Genomic DNA, 24,473 nt, shown 5'->3' on the forward strand with positions numbered 1-24,473 from the left:
CTATAACTTGACCAAGTTCACGGAATTCACCTACAGGGCTCAGAGTTCAGGAACTGCTGGACCGAGAGGACCACATCCATCTACTCTTTCCCTCTTCCCCCAGCCCAACCAGCCCACCCTCTGTGAGAACAGGGTGTGACCCCAACAGAAAGAAGAGAGAGGAAGAGGGAGAGAGAGGAGAGCAAGAGAGATGGCGTATCTGTAAGAAAAGTCAGTATATTTATGGTTTGCTTTATAAAAGTTACTATAATACAATGGTACATAGTATTGAATTCACAAAAATATGAACAAATATTTACAGCAAGACACACCCACAACGGAAACACTTCTCTTCAAAACAAGTTACATACGGATGATAGAGCCTATATGCACAAACATCCCTAAAATTTATGGGTTCTCTTCTTTTCAGGAGGAGGGAGGCAGGGAAGGAGGGACAAGAAAAATAAAAAGCAGAAACCCCCAATTCTGTAAAAGCAAAATTTGTTCAATAGAAATGAAGGCATTGAAAGAAAAATGGGCCAACACACTTCTGGATATGGCAAACCATTTCAGGGGTAGGGCGGGGGTTCCTGGGGATGGGGAGGGGATGCCCGGCCCCTCGCCGGTTGGGCAAGGTGAGGCCAGAGTGAGGGCTAAGGCTGGCCCGGCCCCTGGTTTCCCCCTATCATCCCCCCACTTCTTTTGTGAGGGGTGGGGACAGAATGAAGACAGCCCCTTGGGGGCTGCACAAGTAACTTAAATCAGCTGTCTCTACGAACTACACATTTCCTCATGTGAAAAATAAATATTTCCTCAGTTGCACAGTTAGGCAGAAAACCGCAAACGGAAGAGAAGTTCACCGCTATGCCCAGGTCCCCCTTCTGTGTCTTAATGCCACTGATTTCACTGGCCTTGAAACCAGAGGGCAGTCTCAAACAGAGAGGGTGTGGGGTGAAGAAATTAAAACAAAACAAAACAAAACAAACAAACAAAAAAAAAACAAAATCACCAATGACAAAAAAAGAGAAAAATAACAATTCTTTGTACAGAATTTACATGATACAAGCTTGACACAAGCTGAGATACCAGAGGCCCCAGGCCTGCATCCGCAGTGTGGGGACGGCCCCACAGGGAGCTCTCCCTTCTTGGTGAGGATGACTCCTGGTCACAACAGTCACTTTCCATAAATTATTTACATGCCTGCTCTGCTTTCTGGGGTGCGGGGGACTTGCGCGCGCGCATGTGTGTGTGTGTGTGTGTGTGTGTGTGTGTGTGGTCTTTTGGAAGTACAAAGAAATGAGCAAAAAAGTCTTCCCACATGTTTCTACAAGAAACAATGTTCCCGAGAAAAAGTCCTTTATGGCAGCGTATATACAGAAGTTAGTTCTGAACTTCAAAAGCCTATTTTTTCCCTTCGTTTTGATTTTATACACGCACAAGAAAAAATTCATGGAAATAAACCCTGAAGAAGATGATGGGAGGGGGTAAAAAGGGTTAAAAAAAAAACCTGTCAGATTTAGATCTGAGTTTTAAAAACTTTACCAAGATTTTCCTTTCTCTGAGAGAAATAATCTTCTCCGAAAATAAATATGCTCTTAACTTCTTGGGGTGAGGAGGCTGTTGGCAGGTGTGGGCTGGGGGTGGGGGAGAGGGGTGAGCAGGTGAAGCTTATAAACAAAAAATGCCACGTGCACACAGTCAGACACCTCAGACACCCGTAGTGGCGGGACTAGGGGCCCCGCCTGCCCTGGGAAGCCCTCCTCTCGCCCCGGTGAAGGTGAGGGCAGGAGAGAGTAGACATAACCCTTCCCAGTGCCCCACCGGCCCACACTGGGGCCTTCGGGAGGCTCCCTCATTGCTGGCATTCGAATGATAAAGTAAACATTGAACCCAAGATTTTGGGGGTGGCAGGGTGTGGGGTGGCTGGGAGAGCCCAGAGGGGAAATTCCTACCTGGGACCAGCTTGGCTCTACCAGGGTCTGCGAGGGGAAATGGCGCCCCCAGGAAGCTGGGGAAGGAATAGACTGGGGGTGGGGACTTGGAAGGGGGGTTTCTTCTCCTCAGAGTCCGCTGGCAGAGAGGGGGAGCCTTACATAGTGTTCTGAGGTCAAAGCCGCCCGGCCTGAACCCCCTCTTTTTTGCAGCACCTGGCCCAGCGCCCTGGCCTAAGGATTCCAGAACATAGGCCAACCAAACGGAGCCCTCTGCAGCTCCCACCGGGGGTCCCCGCTCTCTGATTCTGCCTTCACATTTCAACGGTTAAAATGTCTCTTCGTATGATGAGAAAGAAAGCAAAGAGAAGACAAAACAACATAGCAGCATTCATGGAAGGAGGCTGATGATAATAAAGAAGGGAAAGAGAAAAGACAGAGAAAGAGAGATGGAGAAAGGGGAGCGAGTCAGGGAGAGCAACACAGAGACAAAGAGAAGTTCATGTTGAAGTTGAACAAAAATCCTCATCGGAGCTCTTTTAGAAACCACAAGACATGGGCTGACAGACAGAGAAGCCCTTTCCCACTGAGAGGCTGGAGCCACGGGGGTCCTGGGGGTAGTGTTGGGGGCGCCAGGCCCTGACATGGCCACTGGGTAGAGGACAGCACCTGAAATGGGGGTGGGAGGTGGGGCCAGGCCCCGGGGCCGTGAGGGTCCACGCTGGGGAGCCCCTGGCGGCGGCTGATATCCTTTCACTGGGCGCTGGGCCTAGTTGAGGGTCCCCCGGCAGTTCTCGGAGCCACAGAGGCAAGGGATCTTGACGTCCTCGATGGGGAACTTGTAGTCGTAGGTGATCTCCTCATTGACGTTGATGTGTTGCTTGGAGTAGATGACGATCTTCTTCTGCGACTCCACTGTGATCACCTTGGCGTAGCAGTTAGGCTGTGGGAGAGGCGGGAGGGGAGGGTGAGTTGTGGACCCCGCCCAGTGGTCCACCACCACAGCCACCACACTGAGCCTCACTTGCTGGCTGCCATGACCCCCATGCCCACTGCCATATGGGTGACCAGGAACTCTTGCCTCTGATATTAAATAAGAATGACGATGGTAATAATAATAATCAATTATTTCCCACAGCTTCAATTTCCATTTATATCACAGGTGATTCAAATCGCTATTTCTGGCCCCGGCCTCATTTCTGGGCTCTACAGATGGGGTCAGCAAACTCTGGCCCCCAGCTGCCTGTTTCTGCAAATAAAGTTTTATTGGCACAGAGCCACACCCATTCATTCACATTTTGTCGGGGCTCCTTTTGTTACAATTGTAGTTAAGTCATTGCTAAGAAATGGTCTGAGCCACAAAGCCAAAAATACTTGCTATCTACAGAAAAGGTTTGCTAGCCCTGCACCTGGCCCAGAAATCCTCTTGCTGCCCAGTATTTGCCTTTGGCAGCTCCAGGAGATGTCTTTGACTTAATAATGTCAAACCTAAGTTCTAGGGAGCAGCTGCACCATGCACCCAGGCCCCCAAGCCTCCCACACCCACACCCCACCAAGACCGAATCCAACTCACCACCATATCCAGTGGGTTCTATCTACTGCTTTCGACCTACTACCACCAGCCACGCCTGGACTGCAGCGGTTCCTACTGCCTTTCTGTCCTCTGAGAAAATCTATTCCTGACCCAGATACCGGGGAAATCGTCCCAAAGGGACAGCAGATCCTGTCACCTCATGGCTCAAAATTTGGTGGCCTGCCTTGGCTTTGAGAGAAAGTCCTCAGTTCTGCCTGTAAGGCTGAGGGACCTGGCACCCCAACCCTGCCAACCTCATGCTCTCACCCTGCCCTCCTGCCCCCAGTCCATCCCCACTGCCCACCTTGCTGTCCCTCAAACAGGTGTTCTCCCTCCCTGCCCCAGAGCCTTTAAACAGAACGCTTGCCCCACTCACTCCCTCACCTGGGTAATCCCCTTATTCCTCAGCTCTCACAAGAGAGTGACAGGAAAGTCCCCACAACCCCCAATGATCAAGTCACAACCAGGCAGCTGGGCAGGGACTGAGAACTTGCTGTGTCAGTACACTCAGTAACCCATTTGGTCCTCCCAACAACGTACAAGGAGAAACCGTTGTCATTCCTGTTTTACAGATTGGGAAACTGAGGCACGGAGACATTCAGTAAGTTGCCTGCGGTCACTCACTAAGCAGCCACGTCCAGACTCAAAGCCAGAGTTGGGGGTACTCACCCAGACTCTGGCCTGCCTCCTGCTGGAAGCTCCCTTTGCTTGTCTTCGGTGCCAGAACCACCCTTGTTACCAACGCCTCGCCCCCACCAGACCTCCGCCATCCACTACAGTCACCACGAGCCACATGTGACTATTTCAGTTTCAATTAATTAAAATCAAATGAAGAACTCAGTTCTTCAGCCACACTGGCCACATTTCAGTGCTAACACCGCACAGGGTGAGTACTGAGTCAGTGGACAGCATGGATACAGAGTTTTCCTTCCCACCACTGCAGAAACTTCTAGTGGACAGCACTGCCCCAGAGCGCGAGCCCGCTGAGGGCTGAGCCCGACCCACTGAAGCACAGAAAAAGCCCAGTGCAGAGAAGGAACTCCATGATTACCAAAGGAACAGGCCACTTCCTGACACCTTTCGTCTCACTACACCCACTTGACAGATGGGAAAACTGAAGCTCGGAGGAGAAAGGCTCCATGTGCAAGGCCGCACACCCCACCCTCAGTGGACCCCAAGCTTGGGAAGCGGGCCGTGCAGGTTCCCGTGCCAGGGCCTTCTAGTCCCCCTGGCACAGTGGCAAGAGCAGTGGCGGTCCCTTTCCGGCACTCACGTTGCAGCTGTGGTTGATGAAGCGCGCGAAGTTGCCGCACTTCGTGGCATCGATGATGGTATCGTGGTCCACCCGGAACATGTAGCTACTCCCAATGCCCTCGTCCTCGTAGCGTTTCTCCCGCATGTCCGCGATCACCTGGCCGGGAAGAGGCCTTAGTCTGGGCTGGGCCAGCCCGGGACCCGCCCCGACACCTGGCCACCAGGCAGTGCCTACCTGGCGGATGTTCTGGCCCACGTACTCGATGACCATCTCATCAGCCGCGATAGGCTCCATGGCGAACAGGCCCCAGTCGTGAATGTGGCTCTTGCAGAATTTGAGCTTTTTCTTTCGGAACTTGTGGGGGGAAGGAGTGGAGGCATGAGAGCCCTGGTCTCAGGTCCCGCTGCCACCCCCGCTGCCCTGCTCGGGCCCGGCCTCACCTTGAGCTGGTTGAACTTGAGCAGGTCACTGTCACAGCTGCCAGTGAAGGAGGACAACAGGCGACGCTGCTCTGAACGCCGCTCGGAGCCGGCACGGGTGGAGGCGTGTGGCTGTGCAGGAATGCTCATGCCCTGCCCAGGGTGGTGACAGGTCAGGGAGCTGGTTCCACTGACCCTGGTGTCCATGCCCCCGCCCTAAGCTCTGGGTCCCTGCTGCCCCAACTTCCTTGCTCTTGGCTTATCCATGCCTGTTCTGTCCCTAAGTACCAGCTCTTCTTCTCACCAGAATCTCAAGCTCCTCCCGTCTTAAAGGTAACGACGGAACTCAACCTTCACTTTTGCTGTCTTTTCTCATCTCAGCAAGAAGATTCAGAAGCATCTCTGCTTCTTGGATAGAAGATGGTGGTGTGTATCTACTCCGAGCCCTGTGGCTCTCATTCTGCCCCCTCGGAGCCCCCGCTGCCTTCAAAACCACGCCTCCTCCCTGGACACCTGCGCACCCCTTCCTTCTCTTCGCCTCCCGCGTCCTCCAGCTCAGTCCTTACTGTTTGGAGCTGCACTCCTCCCCACACGTTCTCTCCTTGTGAAGCTTGTCCCTACTCTGACCTTCAGTTAACATCTCCAAGCTGATGATGCCTGAGTGGGGGTCCCCAGACTGGAAGTCCCCCCTCCCCATATTTATATTGTACCTGTGTATCTGACTGCCTGCCAGGCCTCACTCCCTGGATGTCCCCAAAACCCTCAAACGCAAGCTGTCCCAAAGTGAAGGTGCTACCTCCTTTCCCACCTTGGGGTTTGGCATCCAGCTACCCAGGCTCCCAAAGCCAGACCCACCCAATTCCCTTGTCTCCTATACGGAGTCCAGCCTCCAGCCCTGTCCATTGGGCCTTTCTAACATTCCTGATATTCTTTCGAATGCATCCCCTTTTGTCCTCACAGCCACCCACGTCCAACCCATCCACATGTCTGGAATGGGAACTGCAGTAACTGTATCAGTCTCGCTTCTGAACCCCTACAGTCAGCTCTTTACACAGGAGCCAGGGTGAGGTTTGAAAATCACAGACAACCATGCCACCCTCACTTCCTCTCTCAAAACTCTCCTGGGGCCTGCTGTCACACACTGAATACAAACCCACTGAAAACCCAGTCTCTGTCTCTTTCGCCACAACTAGCCTTTCCTTTCCTTCCTCATACCACTGAGTCGGTTCCTCCTCACCCTGTGTGACCTACTGGATTTAGTGAAGCCCTCCGTTTTAGCTTTTTTATTGAAGTCTTTCTACTTCTCTGTGGTCTCTCCCAGTTCTCCACATTGCTCATTTCTTTACTTCATTCAAGTCTGGCTCAAATGTCACCTTCTCTGATCCCCTCTAACCTGCCAATCCATAGCCTCCTCTCCTGTTTCCTCCATAGCATTGTCTCCACCTGGGATTCACGTATTCGTTCACTTAATTATTTCCTATTCCCAACTAAAATGCAAGTGCCATGAGAAAAAGGATTTTGTTTTGCTCACTGCTATAGGCCCACAAGAGTGTCTGGGACACAGCAAGTGCCCAATAGATATTTTACCTAATTTTAAAAAGGAATGAGTGAACCTTCTGTAAATGAAACTCAACTCTGCTCACGTCCCTGATTAAAACCCTTCGGAGGCTCTTTACCGCCCACCACTCACCTCACCTCTCACACCTGAGCAACCAGATGTCCTCCTCCATGTGCCAGCCCCTCTGGTTCCACGACCCCTCAAGTGCCTGCACCCCCTCTGGGAGGATCCCCACCCACTGCCCAGGCCAGAAGGCTCTGGTGTGTCCAGGCACCCGATGGCAGTACCTGGGTGTCTGTGGGGGGCTCGTCCGTGCTGGCGCGGCTACTGTTGAGGTATCTGAGCTTGTCCTTCTTATCGATGGTGTAGAAGCCCTCGCTGCGGGCACAGCCTGTCACATGCTCACGGATGCCGTCATCCCGTTTCTTTTTCTTAGCTGAAGAGAGGCTGGTGGGTGGGTGTGGGTTAAGGGCCACATGGACATTGATGGTGAGCCCCGCAAGGTCCCTCAGGTGACCCATCCCACTGGCTAGGCCTCTCCACCCTCAGACCAATCTCCAGGAGGCTGCAATATCCAGCTTCACTGCCCACACCCACACCACCAACTCCACTGACGGTCAGAACTCTGTGAGGGGTACCCAGGTCCATGGCCTGAATGTGTTTCTTATCCATTTTCTGCCTCAGTTTTCCCATCTGCAAACTGGGATAATAATGATGCCTCTCTGAATGATTACATATGCTTACGGTGCTTAGCAGGATTCCTGACAGAAAGTAAATGCTCAATAAATGAGTTTAGTACAGGGATGATGATAGCGCCAACCTCAAAATGCTATATTAACAATCGACTATCAGGGTAGCATCATAGTTAAGAGCCCAGATTTGCCTCAGTTCAAGTCTCAGCTCTGCCGTGGGCTGCTGTGTGCTGCCATGAGCAGCCAGTAACCAGCATGCATGGCCGGCAGCCAGCGAGAGCTTCTGTGAGCTGCTGACCAACGACCTGCAACCGACTGCCTCAGTCGGGGGGTGGGGTGCAAAGCTCATAGTACCAGCATGGGCAGGGGAGCTGTGTCCTACACAACGAGACTGAGAGACAACGGCTTGAACTGGAGGGGTGGGGGTGGGGGGCAGAAAAAGGGGGGGAATCTCAGTTCTGCTACTTCATACCTGTGGACTTCGGGCAGGTCACTTAACCTTTCTGAGCCTTGGTTTCTACACATATGTAAAAGGAGAATAATAATAGACCTACCTCACTGGGTTGTTGGGAAGATTAAATTAGGTGATGGGAACCCAGGAAGAGTAGGTCCTCAGTTAGTCTCTGCCACTGTTACGTTTGGCTCTGAGACGTGCTAACTCTGGGAGTAAGATCTGCCTCACACAGAGGATGTGTTTAACAGTGCCGGCGGTGATTCCATAGGGAGCCTGGCCTGGTGTCGGCACAGGGACACTGCTCCACAGGTGACAGTGACTTACGCTATTGTCTGCACAGGTATCAGGGGAGATGAGGCCCGGGGGGGGGGGGAGGCTTCCTGCGTACTAGGTGGGGAGGACCCCCCCATCCCGTCTGGCAGGATATAGGGATGGTAGACCCAGAGCGTGTCATTGAGCCAGTCCATGCCGTTGTCCTGCTGCAGCAGCCGCTCATAAGTGACACATAAGAAGCGGATGTCCTCCTCGTCGATGCCGCCGTTCCAGATGTCATATAGGATGGTCATCTCCTCAAACTCCGTCCGGGGCCGGAAGAGGGGCTGTGGTGGTGAAAGCTCGGGCGAGCCTGGGGCCACCAGGTCCTCATGGCGCTTCTTAGGTGGCCGGCGCCAGGAACCCCGTACCTTGGCCAGCTCCATGAATTCCTCAGTGACTTCATCTCGCCCGCGGGGGCCAGGAGGGATGGCCTCAGAGGGCCACTGGTTCTCTAGCTCCTTAAAGGGCAGTTTGCTGGGCTCAACAGGTGGTGGGGGTGGGGGTGGGGGAGGCTGGGGGGGCAGGGGAGGTGGGGGAGCCGGGATCCCCGTGTTCCGGAAGTCCAGGGTCACAGTCCGGGGGTCATGGGTGCTGGGGAAGACCGGGGTCTGTGGCTGGCCTGGCAGGAGCAGAAGGTCCCTGCCAAGGGTGGCCCCTGCTGGTGGCCGGACCAACGGCCCATCCAAGGAGATCATGGCTGGTGGGGATCGCCGGGGCCGGCCCGGCTTCCTCTTGATGGGGGGCGGGCAGGGGGCCAGAGGGGCAGGCAGCAGGGGTGGCAGCTGAGCAGGGGCTCGAGTCTGGGCCCGCAGGACAGGGACAGGCAACGCCAGGGGCAGGGGCAGGGGCAAGGGCAGAGGGAGTGGCAGGCCCGTCTCCAGGAGCACTGGGGGGCCAGACCGCTCATCGCGCCGGCCAGCTGGGAGAGGGCAGACGGGCAGGAGCAGAGGCCCACTGGGCTCAGGAAAGGTGGGTGTGAAGCTAAAGTCCCGGCCAGGTGTCCTTGGGAGGCCCCCACTACTCAAGCTGGGGGACTGGGAAGGGTAGGAGAAGGGGCTGCCGGGCACCTGTGGGGAGTTCAATGACAGGCCACTATTGCCCCCTGACAGTGGAACCTCCCCACTTGGAGTGGCCGGCACCGTCTCCGTGCTCTGAGACTTAGCTAGACTGCCACAGAGTCCTGGAGTACGTGGGGGCTGGTCCTCGGGGGGAGGCTCAAGAGGGACAGGTAGGTGTGGAGGGTCTGGGGTCTCAGGCTCCGGTGGCGGGCTGGGTGGCCGGGGTGGTCGAGGCGGGGGCAGTGGAGGCTGCAGGGGTAAGGAAAGCAGTGTGGGGGGTTCAGGCTCCGCCTCCAGGTCCTCCGCTGCAAAGAGGTAAGCAAAAACCAGGTCATTATTAGACTCAAACACCTCTCAGTGCCCTATTTATGATGCCCTACTATGTACTTGATTCCTGACCAACTCATAGCCCTGAGTCTCGCGAGGTTCTGAGATTCCAGAACTCCCCTCCAGCTAAACCACTCAAGGACTGCTCAGCACCCAACCCAGGGTCACACACACAGCAAGTGCATGATAAGTGCTGGTGAAGGAAATCAAAGACAGAGACATGGCTGCTGGCCTTTGACACTGTCTTTAGAACAGTGTTCCTATGAACAGGGAACATCCTGTGGACTAAGAAAATGGGGTCTGAAAAAAAAAAAAAAAAAAAAAAAAAAAAAAAAGAAAATGGGGTCTGCTGTCCAATACAATTGGACAAGATTCTTTTCTGCAGGACTTGTCAGAGCCTTTAAAATTTTCTCCTAGTATGTATGTCCATTGTCATACAATATATTTTCTAACTTATCTGCTGTTATCTATCACCCTGACCTAGGATGTAAACTCTATGAGGGCAGATATTTTCGTCTGTTTGGTCCACAGTTCCATTGTCAGTACCTAGAACAGTACTGGGGATGCAGTAAAGGCTTAATGAATATTTGTGACAATATTTCAAGACTTGTGGTTCTGTAGCCAAACAACAGATTTAAACAAAATACGAGGAGTATTTTTTTTCCTGAAGGACTTATTAGAGGTACAAACTAACCACATGTGGCTATGTGAGTTTATGTGAGTTTAAATTAATTAAAAGTAAGTAACAATCCAAATGTAGTTCCACAGTGCTACTCACATTTCAAGTGCCCTTAGTGATATTGTGTGGAGTGGCTACGGTATTGATAGGTATTGGATGTTTCTATCACTGAAGAAAGTTCTACTGGACGGTACTGTTAGAGCCTTTTACAGGCTCTGTGAAGCTCTATCAAGATGGTGGAGGGGGTAGTGTCCACGGCCCCTCTCACCTGGCCCAGCACCTCAAGCTTCCCCTCCTGCCTATCGCTAAAATCACCATGCACACCTTTTTTGGTAGCATCTCATGGGACTAACAGTCCAAGGGATAATCCTTGGGGAAATACTGGCACAAAGGAATAGTTCCCTATGAGAAACTAAGAGGTATCAGGCTGTGCGTGGGCACATTATGTCCTCTCACATAACCTCATGCGGAAGGTACTGTCCACGGGTCCCATTTTACAGACAGGAAACTGAGGCTCGGGATGTCCTGACAGTCAGGACATCCTGCCTCCATTCCCACCACGCTCCCGGGGGCTGCAGGTGTTACCTGGGGTGGGCTCCGGGGATGGCAGGGGCCGGACCTCCACCTCTTTCACAGGGGGCTCTGGAGACAGCGACCGGGACCCTTCCTGGTTCAGACCTGGCTCCTCGGGGAGCTCTTGGCCGCCAGCCAGCTCCTCCACACTCATAGGCAGGGGGGGTTCTTCCAGCTTGGGGGCCCGCTCCTCAGGGACTCCGTCCTCAGCCTCGACGTCCACTTCCTCTTCCATGCCCACGGGCTCCTTCGCCGATGGCCTCAGGGCCACCTCCTCCTCCAGGTCATCATCGGGCGCAGCAGGGGCCATGCTCTCATCAGTGGCTGCCTCTTCCTCCTCCTCCTCCTTCCTTGGCAGCAGCTCCTCTTCGTCCTCTGAGGATGACGACAAGGACTCGGAGCTTGATTCGAACTCAGACGACTCAGAGCTCTCGCTGGAGGACCCGGGTCCGGCCTTGGAGGTGGCGATGCTCACCGTCTCCTCTGGGCGGGGGACACAGGCGGAGGCCCTCCAATTACCGGTTGTGCCCCAACCACATGCTGCCCAAAGGGCTCAAACAGGTGACACCTGGCCTGAAGGAGGCCCTCAACTATGTGGGGGGGACATGAGTATGTGAACTAGTCACCCTTTTTTTAAAATTCAGGTAAAATCCTCCTAATAGGAAACCCTTTTAGACGATTCAGTGGTATTTAGCATATTCACAATGTGTACAACCACCATCTCTGTCTAGTTCCAAAACACTGTCATGAGCTCCAGAAGAAACCATCGTCTTCAGCTCTTGCCCCTCTGTCCCCCCAAACCCCAGCCCCTGCTGAGTGCTCATCTGCTCCCCGACTCTATGGACGGACCTACTTTGGACGTTTCATATACATGGGATCACACAGTGTGGCGAGTCCGTGTTTTCATGAGTTCACATTTAACGATCTATCGCCCAGGAAGTCCTGGCGGCTCCTGCGCAGCCTCTGCCCTCTGCAGGGGACCCTGGGCTGGACCCGGGGCCACAGCCTGCCCCGCTCACCTCCATCTGAGTCCCGTTCTTCCTTGTCACTCGCCTCCGACAGGGCCGAGTCTTCGCTGTCGTTCTCAGACTCATCCAGACTGTCGCTGTCATCATCATCATCCTGGGGGAGAAGGATGGACAGGTGAGCCCCAAGATGCCCTCGCCTGGCCGGGTGCCCCAGGCCTCCCTGACCGAATGGCACCTTATCTGACGTGGACGAACTTGAGGAGGAGGAGATCTGGCTCCTGGGGCCTTGCTCCTCATCCTCCCCTTCGTCCTCCCCCTCCTCTTCCTCCTCAGTGCTTTCCCGCTCCTCTTTGTCGGAGGCTGAGGACGAGGGCGAGGTCGTGGAGGATGCCGAGGAGGAGGACGCCGATGACGACGAGGACGCGGACGATGACTCCTTCCCGTCCTCCTCCCCGCCGCTGTCCAGCTCCAGGGGCCGAGCGGGCCGTCGCCGCACACCCACGCCCTTGGGGTCCCGCTTGGCGAGCTCACAGGGGGCATCCGCCATGTCTCGGTCCCGCTCACGCTCGGACTCTGTGGGGAGCGAGAGTATCAGAGCTGGGCTGGGGGGACAGGAAGGAGGAACCCGCCGCACCTGGTGTGTGTGTGGGGCGCACAAACCTTCATCTTCCTCATCCACGGAGGCAGAGGGCCGCAGCCGCTTCTGGTCTCCAGACGACGCTGTGTCAGGCGGCTCCTTCCTCTTGACCTTGAAGGAGGGCAGGCGGATGGCCCCACGCAGCCCGATGCTCAGGCCCAGGCCCTCGTAGCCCAGGCCCTCGCCCTTGCCCCACGACTCCAGCAGGCACGAGGCGATGCGGTCCTTGGGTTTTGGCCTGTCCTCGTCCTTATGCTCGCCAGACTTTACCGGAGTCAATGAGGCCTGGGGTGGAGAGAGCAGGGGATGGTCACCATGGTGACAGTGGCTGGCCTTCCCTGAGCCACCGGCCTTCCCTGAGCCACCAGCCTTCCTCCAACAGTGACAGCTGCAGAGTAACTCGTCACTTCCTTCCTTGGACCTGGCTGCACTCTACATCCACCCCTCAGGACACTCCCAGTGCTCTGTGCCTCGCTGCACCTCAATTTCCTCACCCACTCAGCGGGCTACCACAGCTCCCTGCATCCGACAGTGGCTTTCCCACTGTGGAGATTGGAATCCACAAGACACGCACGGTAAGTGCACATCTGTACCGACACACATTTCACAAAATAATATTCCCACCACCCTATTTTGGAGGTGTGGGTAGCCGTTTTCAGTGCTGTGCTTTGGGAGGAGAGCCCAGGCTGGGTTCCTGCCCACCCACCACCTTGGGGTGCCCCACACCCGCCTACCCACCTTTGCCATCCGCTCCTTCTTGTCCCACCACTCGTCGAAGGCCCGGAAGGCCACCACCTCCACCATCTTGCGATTCAGGTCACGTTTCATGATGGCCTTGAGTTCTTTGAGCACCACCAGCAGAACGCCATCCACAGTGGCCTTGTGTGGGTCCTCCTGCCGTGGCATATAGCCTGGTGGTGGCACTGATGGGTCAAATTTGGGCATGGGTGGCCAGTGCTGCCCGCGGCCTGGGCCGGTGTTGCTCAGGGAGAATGGGCCCCGGTAGGGCGGCAAGTTGACAAACTGCAGCCCAGCTGAGGCGGCCGCAGCTGCAGCAGCCATGAAGTGTGGGTAGGGGCAAGCGCCCTGGCCTGTCATCAGACGACTCAGCATCTGCGTTTGCATCTGGAAGGACATGGGCATGCCGCCCCACTGGCCACCTAGCACGTGGCTCATGTCCACCTGCATCACGGGAAACAGCCCCGGAGGGAAGGGTGGCAGAGGTGGCAGGATGGGCGGGGGTGGGACACCAGGTGGCGCTGGTAGAGGTGGTGGGGGCACTGTCACAGCTGGGTGGGAAGGGGGCGGTGGGGGTGGTGGGGGCGGCAGGGGTGGGGGCATGGGGAAGCCTGGCTGCGGTGGGGGTGGGGGTGGAGGTGGGGGCAGCGGTGGGAAGCCAGGGGGTGGGGGCAGTGGCAGGTTTGGGGCCAGCACAGAGGGGGCCACAGCCCCTGGGGTCACCACCATGGGCTTGGGGCAGTCGGCACTGGTGATGGGGGCCGAGGGCATCTCGTCATCCGAGATCTCCATGTCCTCTCCGGAGGACTGCTGGCCCTGTGGGGAGAGAACGGAGGGAGCAGTGAGGATAAGCCTGAGAGGGTCCCAGAGACCCACTGTGAACACCAGGCAGTTAGAGAAGAAGCCTTCTGCAAGACTAGTGAGCAACATGAATTTTGCAATTCTGATCCTGGTCCTCTCCCTTCCTGGCCATGTGGCCTTAGCAAATCACTTAACCTCTCTAAGCCTCAGTTTCCCCATTTGCATAATGCATGGGCATTATAGTACCTGCCTCACTCAGTTATCATGAGTTTTCATTCAGTCATTCAACAAACATTTACTCAGTATCTGCTGTGTGCCAAATACTCTTCTAGGTGCTGGCAACACAGCCATGAACAAGAGATACAAAATTCTTGCTCTGAATGGAGCTGAACTTCTAGAGGGAAGAGGCAGAGGGTAACCAGAATGAAGATGTGAAATATATAGTCTGTCCTGGAGAAAAAGAAAGCTGGGAAGAGAAATGGGGTGTGAAGAGGAAAACAGATTCTGTTTCAATTTGAGAGATTCTGTTTCAATTTGTATTCAGAGAAGATAAAACTAATAATTACCACCTCTACAGCTCTTCCTATGTGCCAGGTGCCTTTCTAAGCACTCTATATATGTTAACTCAGGAAAAACTCTACAAAGTAGATCTGTTATTTCCATTCTTACTGATGAGGAAATGGGACACAGAGAACTTAAGTAACTTGCCCAAAGCCACACAGCCAGCAAGAGATAGAGGCAGGATTTGAAGCAGGAAGAGGCTCTCCAGCATGTGCCCCCAGTCAGCTCAGCCTGCTGTCCTCACTGTGGCAGAGACAGCCCAGTGGAGAAGGTGACATTTGAGCAAGGGGGTTTAGCAGTACTAAGGGTACATCAATAGGAGGTATGTTTTTGTTTTCCCTTAATTAGTTTTTCACCTAATCTCATGACTACATACTTTGTATGGGCCAGTGTGAGGCTGAGTCTCACTTCTTATCTGCACTGTAGCCTCATAAGGTGGGGCTCTACTCCCATCCCTCTTAACAGGTGAGGAAACACCCAGGGAGTCGAAAGCAACTGGCCCAAGAGGCACAGCCAGTCAGACAGAGGACTGGGATTCCAGCCCAGGATGCCTGCCGGTGAGGGGGCTGTTACTGGAATCCAGGGAGGAGGTACCAGATGAACAAGGGAGGAGTCAAGGATGACCGGGGCTCTAAAACCGTCAAAGGCCCCTTTACATTAGAACACAGGGCTGTGGGGAGTTGGATGCACAGGAACTAGAGGGAGACATTGGGACCCACATGGTGAAGGTGGAGCGAGACGGGCAAGCAGGGGTGAGGAGAAAAGGGTCGGGCCACCCCCAGGCTCTTGTGTCAGGACAAGAGGCAGAAAGGTGCTCCGGATGAACTTGGCTGAGGAGACAGCGACTTTGTAGGTTGCAAGAGACAGGAAGTGCAAGTAAAGGCTGAGGGGGTGGGGTCTGTGCAGGCTCTAAGGTCAGAGGTCAGCCTACAGGTGAGGGAGGTCTCAAAGGGAAATGCAGGAGGGAGCAAGAGAAGGAATACCAAACCTATGGCAGCAGCAGGACACTCTGGATTTTGCTAGGTTTGTGTCTGTCTGCCTGCCTCTGTCTCTGTATCTGTCTGTCTGTCTCTCTCTCGGTCCCCACACACATGCTGAGAGAACTGGCAGGCTCAGTCTGGTACTCAGGGACAGCGACGGGAGATCAGCCCTAGACAGCATCCAGCAAGGCAGGCACAGCACACAGAGGGTTAACCCGTCCATGCAGCCAGCCAATCAGGAAGAGACCCCATCTGTGCTCCAGCCCTCGGCCTGCCCCTCCCTCCGCCCCTCTGGCACCCGGGGGTGAGGAGTGGTGGGAACTAGCCGAGTGTCCAGCACCAGCCCGCTCTGTGCCTGAAAGCTTCCCTTGAGGCACCTCACTTTAGGCCAAGACAGTGTGAGACAGGTGCTCTCACCGTCCCATTTCACAGAGGACGAAACTGAGATTCAGAGAGGGAAAGTGCCTTTCCCAAAGTCACATAACCAGTAAGTGACAGAGCTGGGACTCAAGTCTCGAGAACTGGAGCCTGCACTTTCAACCGCCAGCTGCTGTTAAGAAAAGGAATTTCTCCCCCTGCCCTCCACCCCGCAGTGGACGCCCCTGCACTGCTCCCTAGCCACCACTGGGACTCTCGTAGTTCAGTCCGGAGGAGCCCGGGTGCTGCTCTCCAAGATACCAGCAGGGGGCTCCCGAGGGCCAGTCTGGAGGTTCAGTACACGGGGGCTTCCCGCGCGGTTAAGGTCCTGGGGCATCCCAGACCCCAGCTTTTGGAACCTCAGTCTCCCCTTCCATACAGTGATAAAGTGGAAGAGCTCAGTCTCTCTGGCTACTCTGTATTTCCTCGCCCTGGACCAGGCGGTCAACATGGTAAACATACCCTAACCCTAGGCAGCCATAAGGGAAGAGAGGATGGCCAGCATCTCTGCACACCTGTCAACTCCCCCTGCCTGGATTCCTTGGCCCCTGAAACCACTTCCCCAGAACTGCCTGGAGGCTGGCCCCCTGGAGCCCAGCCACCTGCCATCCCCTCCCAGGTAGGCCAAGTTCTTCACTGTTCCTCCCCGAGGCAGCCAAACCGGCTTAATCAAAGGGCTTGGGAAGGGGGGACCCTCCACCCTGCAGCCACCCACGGGGGCACAGAGCTCTGTCTAAACCCCTGGCTGCTCATGCCCGCCGGGCCCACAGGTTCCAACGCAGGTCTCCAGGAGGGCCAGGGCAGGTGCCTGGACAAGGAAGGGGGAGAAATGGAAGCCAAGGAAGATGACCTAAAAGTAAACTCCCCTGGACACCCCACCAGGAGAATGTGGTACACAGCAACCTTCACCCCAATCCTGAGACTGGAGGTTTGGGCAATGACACCCCAGGTGAGGATCTAAGGATGAGGAGAGTGTAGAGGGAGGGCAACTTTGCCTGCTTCTGGCTGTGGGCCTCCTCCAGGACTAACCCTTAACTCCTTTACTCCTGGAGCCTTGGAGAGCAGAAGGGAAATTTCAGTGTCCTCCCTGCCTGCCCACCAGTTTCCCATCTCTTCAGAGGGCACCAGGTTCTGGGAGACAGTGCTCCAGGCTAGACCAGCAGAACACTCTGGGCAACCTCTCTCTCCAATTTGCCTGAGACTCAGGACCAGCCCTGATCATCCCTAAGCCACCCAACAAAGAAGGGGGGCCAGAATCATCACAATTCATACTCTTTAGGGTCTCAGCAAACTCTACCAAAGAACCTCAAGTCAGAATTGATCCCTAGGAAAAGTCTTGATTTCCCATACCTAACAAGGTGAGCAACAGAACTTGATGGGACTGCCCTCCATGTTTCCCTTCTCTCCATGGCTGCTAGGGAGCTCAGGGCCAAACCATATGCTCAGCCTGATGCTTTTTTGCATCCACATTTTATTCTCTATATATTGGCTGACCTATTATTTTGGCTGTCCTGGCCCTGTTGCTTCTGTGTCTTACCTAGATTTCCTAAGGGGATAACATTTTAAAGGGGGAAAGAGGGAGACACAAGACAGACAAAACTAATCCCAGACAGAGATGGACAGACATGGTGGTACCTCATCCATCTTCTCTGAGGTTGGGGTCCTGTCTCCAGCCAGGTCCAAGGCCACCTCAGTTGCCTGGCCCAGAAGACCGGCAGGGTCTGGGGGGCCTGGTTCAGGTGGGGGCCGGGGCCCCAGGCCCGGGTCAAGTTCATCCTCCTCATCCGAATCAGGCAGTGGCGTGGGGCTGATATCCTCCAGGCCGGTGCTGGAGGGGCGTGAGGAGGGTGGTGTGGGGCCTCGAAAGCCCAGCTGGGAGTTAGTGCCAAAGGGGGCCAGTGGGGAGAGCTGAGAGGAAGAGGAGGAGATGGGACTGCCCTCCATCTGTAGCTCCGTGTCCGAGTCCTGCTCCCGAAGAAAGGGCAGCTTAGTGCGCTGCTCTTTCAGCAGCATCTCGATGCGGGAGTCCAGGCTGTCGTGGGGTTTCTCCAGCCCTGCAGGTGATGCCTCCAGTGTGGGTGTGCCTGGACTGTCACAGAGCTCAGGACTCCAGCCGAAGGTCGGCCGGCCACCCAGCTCCATGCTGTTGGCATCGGGGGGTGGTGGGCCAGGCGGCGTGACCGGTTTCTCCTTGGCCAGGGGCTCAGTGGGTGGCAAGGGTGGAGGTACAGGTGCTCTTCGGAAGTCCCCGCTATCACGGGCCCCAAAGGTGGTTGTGGTGGGGGGCTCCTCGGGGGGTGGGGGGAAAGGGGGCACAGGAGTCTGATAGGGAGAGAAAGACTTGAACGTGACTCCAGGAGCGGGGGTTGCTGGGGCAGGTGGTGGAGTGTGGGCAAACGTGGCTGAATCCTGTGGTTGAACCTTGAATGGAGGGCCACTGCTGCCGAGTGCCCCAAATGGGAGGTCCACAGAGCCCCTAAAGGCGGCCGTGGCCCCTGCCACTGCAGTGACTGCAGAAGAGTTGTGGACATAATGGTGCTCATGGCGGCGGTTATAGGCATCCGTGAACTTGCTCTCGTGTCGCCGGGCCTTGAAGGTCACCGTGGGGTCCTGGCTGAAGAGGTAGGAGGGTGTGGGCTGGCGGCTGGAGTAGCTCGAGTCCTGGGAGAAGGGGGTTCCCAGGCGTGGTGTGAGGGGTGTGCCCTGTCCGTAGGAGTTGGGTGTGTCCAGGCGGCAGCTGGAGTAAGCAGTGTCCTGGGAGAAGGGTGTCCCACCACTATTGGGGGTGACAGAGGATGATCCAGAGCCACAGCCTGCAGACAGTCCACCATCCTTGAGGCGCTTCAGGGCATCTGACAGCTAGAGAGAGAGGTGTAGGTGACATCATGGGGTGAGGGTGGGGAACATGTGATGGAATGGGGCTATTTTCCCTTCTCACACTGGCTGCTGGGGAGCTCAGAGGCAAACTGGTCACTCTAGACCTGCAGCATGGTAAAAGGATGGGGGGGGGATTGAAGAGGAGTTTCTAGATGATCCTAACCCTTCTCTACTCTTGGAGTCACCAATTATCCTCAGAGAACCTTGAGGGTTTTTCCTAATCCCTCAAGAAGAGAAAACAAGATCCTGACATCTTGGTTTTAACTAGGATTTCCTTCCTGTCTCAGGCTGGCAGAAATCAAAGACCTTCCTGCAGGGGCAGCTAGAAAAACCATGGAAACTATGTTCCTGGGAGTGAGGGGGTGGCCAAAGGCCCTGTCACCTCCAGCCTCCCAGTATTTTAGGATTTAAATAGTATGACATGGTAAACGTGCCTAATGAACAACTCAGCTGACCAGCAAGTGAGCAAAGTCTCTTCATTCTGGAAAAGCTATTCCCAAGGTTGGTTGGGGAAGGGCTGGGATGAGAATCTCTCTAGGTGAGGGTGATTCTAGGAGGCAGCAGTTGGGGAAGGAGTCAGTCTTGCTCTGGAAAGAGGGACCTGAACTCTGCTTTCTGGGGGCGGGACTAGAGGGGTGCACAGGACATCAGGGGTAGCAGCTTCAGCATCCACATGGAAAGTGGGCCCCCAGTGATGTTGGGGTCTGTGGGAATCCCAGCCGGTGCATGGCCAGGCTACTTTCCCTCCTAGGCTCTGGTGTCCAAGTCCGGAGATGGTGACAGTGGGGGTGAGGGGCACATCAGTAAGCTGGTGATGGGGAGGGGGGTGCGAGAAACCTACCTGCAAGGTTTCGTTCACAATAGGAGAGACAGCATCCAGCTCACCCACTGGGAGGGTCTGGGGTGTGTATCGGCCTGTGACCAACAATTCATAAAACCGCATGCGGGTTTCCCCTGTGGAAGGACAAGGGATGGAGGACTCAGTGAGGCTCTCAAATGGGACAGCCTCCACAGGACGGCTGCCTGTGGGGCCCTTGTGCCTGAGACCCCAAGCCTGGGGAAGCTATGTGACCCTGACCAAGTTCCCACCTCTCTTTGCACCTCACTCAGGAGTCCTATCTGTTCAGTGAAGCTGCTACACTGTGTGATTTTTCTCATCCTGAAACTCAGAATTTAATGTCTTGTGGGGCTGGGACTCCCCCAAATATAGAATGCCACACTCAATACAAAGCCCCTTCCTGTCACCTGGGCACCCAAACAAAGAATCAGGTCTTCCAGTCCTGTCCTTTTGCCTTGTCACTTAAATGCCAGGGCCTGGTAGCAAATGGAGAGCAGACCCAGTGACACAGAAGTGACAGTTTGTTGTTAACTATCTGGGGCCAGGTGACAAGCAGGGTTTATAAAATACACTCTAGTACCCCATTCCTGTCAACTCCACAGGCCTCCTTCCTCTGACCAGACTTCCCAGCTGTGCCTGGGGCTCGGCCCCAAGAGCCATGTCTGGTAACCCTCCACCCCACTCCACCAGCAGAGAAGGCCTCTGCAGACCAGGGGGCCCCAGATTATTGATATTTATAGAGCCCTGTGAGGCAGCTGCTTACATATGCAAAGGAGACGCATTCCTTGAGCTATGCATTACTGGTCTCTTTCTTGAAATACAAACTTAGTTAGCAGTCTCTGAGGGCCACCCCCACCCTTTTTTTGTTTGCAGAAATGAAATTTTGGTGAGCGCACACTGCTCCTTAACATGGGCGTGTGAAGGGGGAAAGGTCCACATTCAAGTCTTAGGACTGCAGCCACCTGAGAGAGATGTAGATTTCAAAGGGTCTGTATTCCCCCCTCCAGAGTCTGAGAAACTAGAGAAAGAGATGTGAGGGCGGGCTGTGGCTTGGACAGGAACCTGGGCTTGTGCCCCCAGGAGACTCAGAACGAGGTACAGCTCAGCAAGAGCTTATGGGATAACAGTGCCTGCCCGGGACCTTCACCCCTCCACAGCCCCCAGCAACGTCTGAGTTTCGGTCTAACATGTATTCATTATTAGAACCGAAAATAAAGATTTAGATTTTTCTGTCTTGGGTTGAATGCCCCAGTTGCTCACAAAACCCCTGGAAGCCTTCCACCTATGCCTGCCCAGGCAGGGTCTCCTAAGAAACCTCAAGAGGCTCTGGACCCAGTCACAGGGCTGGCTGGTCCTCAGAGAACCTGGCACCTTCTTCTATCCTAGTGGGAACTAGAGTCCTCGCAAGCCCCTCCAGCCAGCATCCAGGAGAAGCCTTCCAGGACCCCAAGGGTGGGAGGTGTGGCCTCCCCAGCCAGCCACTTGGGAGTGAGCCAGCACTGTGCTTAGGAGGTGCTACTGTCTCTTTAAGAGAGAGGAGGGAAGACAGTGTCAACCCTGGAGCACCCATTGCAGCCGCGGAGCAGTATCTGGAACATTATCAATGAAACCACACTCTGGGCCCAGATTGGTTCTCACTTCCAGGGGTAAGGGGTGGTATGGGGGAGGGACAGACACCCTGGATCCTCGGAGGACTCTCTTTTTAGTTGAGGAACCTACTCTTTATGTATTGAAACGCATCCTAGTGGCTCCCCTTAGCCTCCCCACCCAATAAACAAACCCTGCCTCTTCCCCTAACATAGGGCAACACTGGGGACTGTCTAAACCCAGGCCACCAGGGCTCGGAGAGGGGTATGAGGGCGTGTCAGCGGTGGGGAAGCTTCTAGGTGGTCCCTAGGGGTGCAGTGGCCAAGGACCGGCACATTTGGTAAATTACAGCTTGTCTCCTAGCAACAGACAACACATTTAGCTCCACGTGACTCTACCCTAAGGAGGGGGCAAAGAAAATAAGATTGTAGGAGGGCACCCAAGTAAGAGTGAGGGGGTCCCCAACACTGCAAGAGGAGTTCCGGGATGGAAAGGGGTCACACTGACAGGTTTTGCGCCCTCCACAGGGTGTCCTGAACCAGCAGCCTCCACTCACCTTTGGTGTCCAACTCCACGTGGATGATATTGCCCATGACAGAAGTGCTATGCAAGTGCTGAACGGCCTCCTTAGCTCCCCTGACAGTGGCAAAGACCACCTTGGCAATGCCCAAGTGCTTCTTGGTCTTGGGGTTATATAAAATCTCCACCTCTTCCACCTCCCCATACTTCTTGCACATGTCCCTCAGGAAGTTTTCGCGGATGTTATCATTCAGCTTGGCAAATGTCACCTGCTTCGGAGGCACCGGGCCCACGTAGAACTCATCGATCTGGCAGGGGACGAGGGGGAAGGGAGTTTGGAGAACATTGAAACTGAAGGGAAAACAGAACATTCTCCACTCGCCAGCCGGTGTAAAACAATGAAGGGTAAAAAAAAATAAAAAAAATTTGGGGAAAAAAATGCACGCGGGCGGGCCCGGGAAGCGAAGGATTAAATCGTTTGGAACGTGGAAGTCCTCTGGGTTCGAAAGGAAAGGGGAAAAAGAAACAGTTTCTCTTTCCCCACCCCCCACCCCCATTCTGGCCTACTCTCCCAGCTGCGGGTCAGGGGCAACCCCTTGGGCTAGGAAGTTGTTCCTCTAAAGCCTCAAGACTGGGAAGGGGGGCGGGTCCCGGAGCCAAGCCCCCGGGCTGGCAGGAGCCAGGTGGGGACCCGGAGCCCCCAGCTGAGCGGGCAGGACACAGTATCAGCGCCTTGATTACAGTTTCACCGCAGTGTTACTCTGTTTACAGTAGCTCAGAGGGGACACCCCTCTTGCAGCAATCTCCCCCTCCCCGTCAAAACTTCCTCGGCCGGGACGGCGGGAACTCAGAATCCGGCTGGGCTCGGTCAGGACTGGCGTTATTTTCGAACTCGGGGTGGGAGGGGGGAGGGACTTTGGGGCCGGGGGAAGGGTCCTACCTTGAATTTGGGCACCGACAGCTCCAGCTCCTTGTTTTTGGTCCAGATTCCGACGACCCGGGGATCTTCGACAATTTCCACCGGGCGGTTGCTGGACATCTGTAGGGAGGAATTGGGGGGCGGAATGAGAGGGCTGGTCCCAATCCCCAGGGGCAGGGGCAGACGCCCCCCTCCTCCTGGCACTTGTCAAACTCCAGGGCTGGGGACCCGGCTGACAGTTGGCCCGGTGGTCTGGACGGGGGTCCCCGGGCCGCTCGGACCTCATTCCCCGGCGCGGCTGGGGGTGGGTGGGGGCGGCTGGGAGGCGCGCCGGCTACTCACCGCCAGGCTGAAATGCTGCCCATCGTAGCGGTACAGTTTATGATGCCCCTTTTTCAGAGCCGGGTCAATCATCAACTTGTAACTTCTCCAATGGTGGTTCCTCCTCTCGCCCGAAGGGCCGGGCTGCGGCGGGGGCTGCTGGTGGTGGTGGTGGTGGGGGTGACTGTTCTCCATGCCGTTAACCCAACCTGAAGACGAGCAAGTTGTTGTCGTCTCCGCCGCCTCGGCGGCGGCGGCCGCTTCTACACACACGCGAAAGAATCAAATCGTCCAGCCCCCACCCCCTTCCACCTTACCAGCGCGCCCCAAAAGGCACTGTCTCGCTGGCTCCCCCCAAAATAAGAATGTAGCGAGATAATAACCCTTCCGGGAGAATTAGGCGCCCGCCCGCTCGGCCACCGTCTCGGGGAGGCAGCGAAGGGCTCCCGGGGGCCTCCGGTGCGGGCTGGTGGGGACCGGGGTGCCCGGAGGACGCGGGCTCCGGCCCATACTGCCCGCCCCGCAGCCCGGCGTGGCGCTCGCTCGCTCGGTCGGCCGGCTCGGGCGCGGGGCTCAGGGCAGGCCTGGCGCCGCCCGCCCGTCCGCCCGCCCGCCCGCTTGGCCGGGGCCGGGGCTGGGGGCTCGGGCCGCCCGGCTGCCGGCCGCGGCCTCTCCCTCCCGGAGCCGCGCTTACATCCCCGCCGGGCGCCGGCCTCCCTGCGCCGCCAGCCAGTACATGGTGTCCCCCGCGGGAGCCGAGGCCGGGGCAGCCAGACGGGGGGCCAGGAGGGGGGGGCGCCGCGGCCGCGGCTGCCGGGCCCGGAGCTGCTGCCGCCGCCGCCGCTGCTGCTGCTGCTGCTGCTGCCCGGGAGGCGGCTGGCGGCGGAGGCTCGGCTCCCAGTAGCCGCACATCCCACAATACACCGCTAAGGAGCCCGACCCGAGCGCTCACCCTCCTCCTCTTCCTCCTCCTCCCGCTCTTCCTCCTCCCCTCTCCTTCCTCGCCGCTTCCCCAGGCACTCTCCCGGCGGCGGCAGCTGCGCCGCCAAAGCCCCGGGCCCCAGCGGCCCCCCACCCCTCACTCGCGCGCTCCCACACTGCCTCCCCCCTCCCTGGGGGAAGGCCTTTTAATTTATTTATTCTGCTGGGACCTAGGTGGGGGGCTTAGCGGGCGGGGGAAGGGGTCTCCCCGGGCTCTACCTCCACGGCTGAGGCTACCCTCTGAGCCGCGGCGTGCGCCTCGGGCCTCCACAACTGTTTCCAAACTGCCAAGACCTGAGGTGGGCGCGTGGGGGTTCGGGGAAAAGGACTGGCTTTTGGGGTGTGTGAGTGAGTGTGTGTGTGTGTGTGATTGTATGTCTGGACGCTCGAGCCCCGTGGGGAGGCAAGACGACTCAAGACGAGTTGCAATCGAGGTATCTACGCTCCAGCTTCCTCTTCTGCCCCGCGACCCCCTCCCCCGCCTCCCCCCCGGAGCTGAGCTGGGGAGGGGAAACC

General features: G+C 56.1%; 1 protein-coding gene across 1 annotated transcript; it reads right to left on the reverse strand.

Annotated features, from left to right (window-relative positions):
• Positions 1-199: 199 nt before the first annotated feature.
• SETD1B (SET domain containing 1B, histone lysine methyltransferase) lies at positions 200-23,856 on the reverse strand. Its single transcript, XM_081036726.1, has 17 exons — positions 23,671-23,856; positions 22,998-23,185; positions 22,677-22,775; positions 21,774-22,044; positions 19,634-19,746; positions 17,551-18,774; positions 13,157-13,972; positions 12,442-12,703; positions 12,017-12,354; positions 11,833-11,935; positions 10,826-11,296; positions 8,289-9,539; positions 7,003-7,169; positions 5,179-5,310; positions 4,973-5,092; positions 4,757-4,894; positions 200-2,853 (listed from the first exon to the last, which is right to left on the reverse strand). The coding sequence occupies exons 2-17, from the start codon at positions 23,169-23,171 to the stop codon at positions 2,680-2,682; spliced, it is 5,853 nt and encodes a 1,950-aa protein (XP_080892852.1). The 5' UTR covers positions 23,172-23,185; positions 23,671-23,856; the 3' UTR covers positions 200-2,679.
• Between the last annotated feature and the right edge of the window lie 617 nt (positions 23,857-24,473).

This window comes from Rhinolophus hipposideros, assembly GCF_964194185.1.
Source record: "Rhinolophus hipposideros genome assembly, chromosome: 24".
In the NCBI taxonomy this organism is placed as follows: domain Eukaryota; kingdom Metazoa; phylum Chordata; class Mammalia; order Chiroptera; family Rhinolophidae; genus Rhinolophus; species Rhinolophus hipposideros.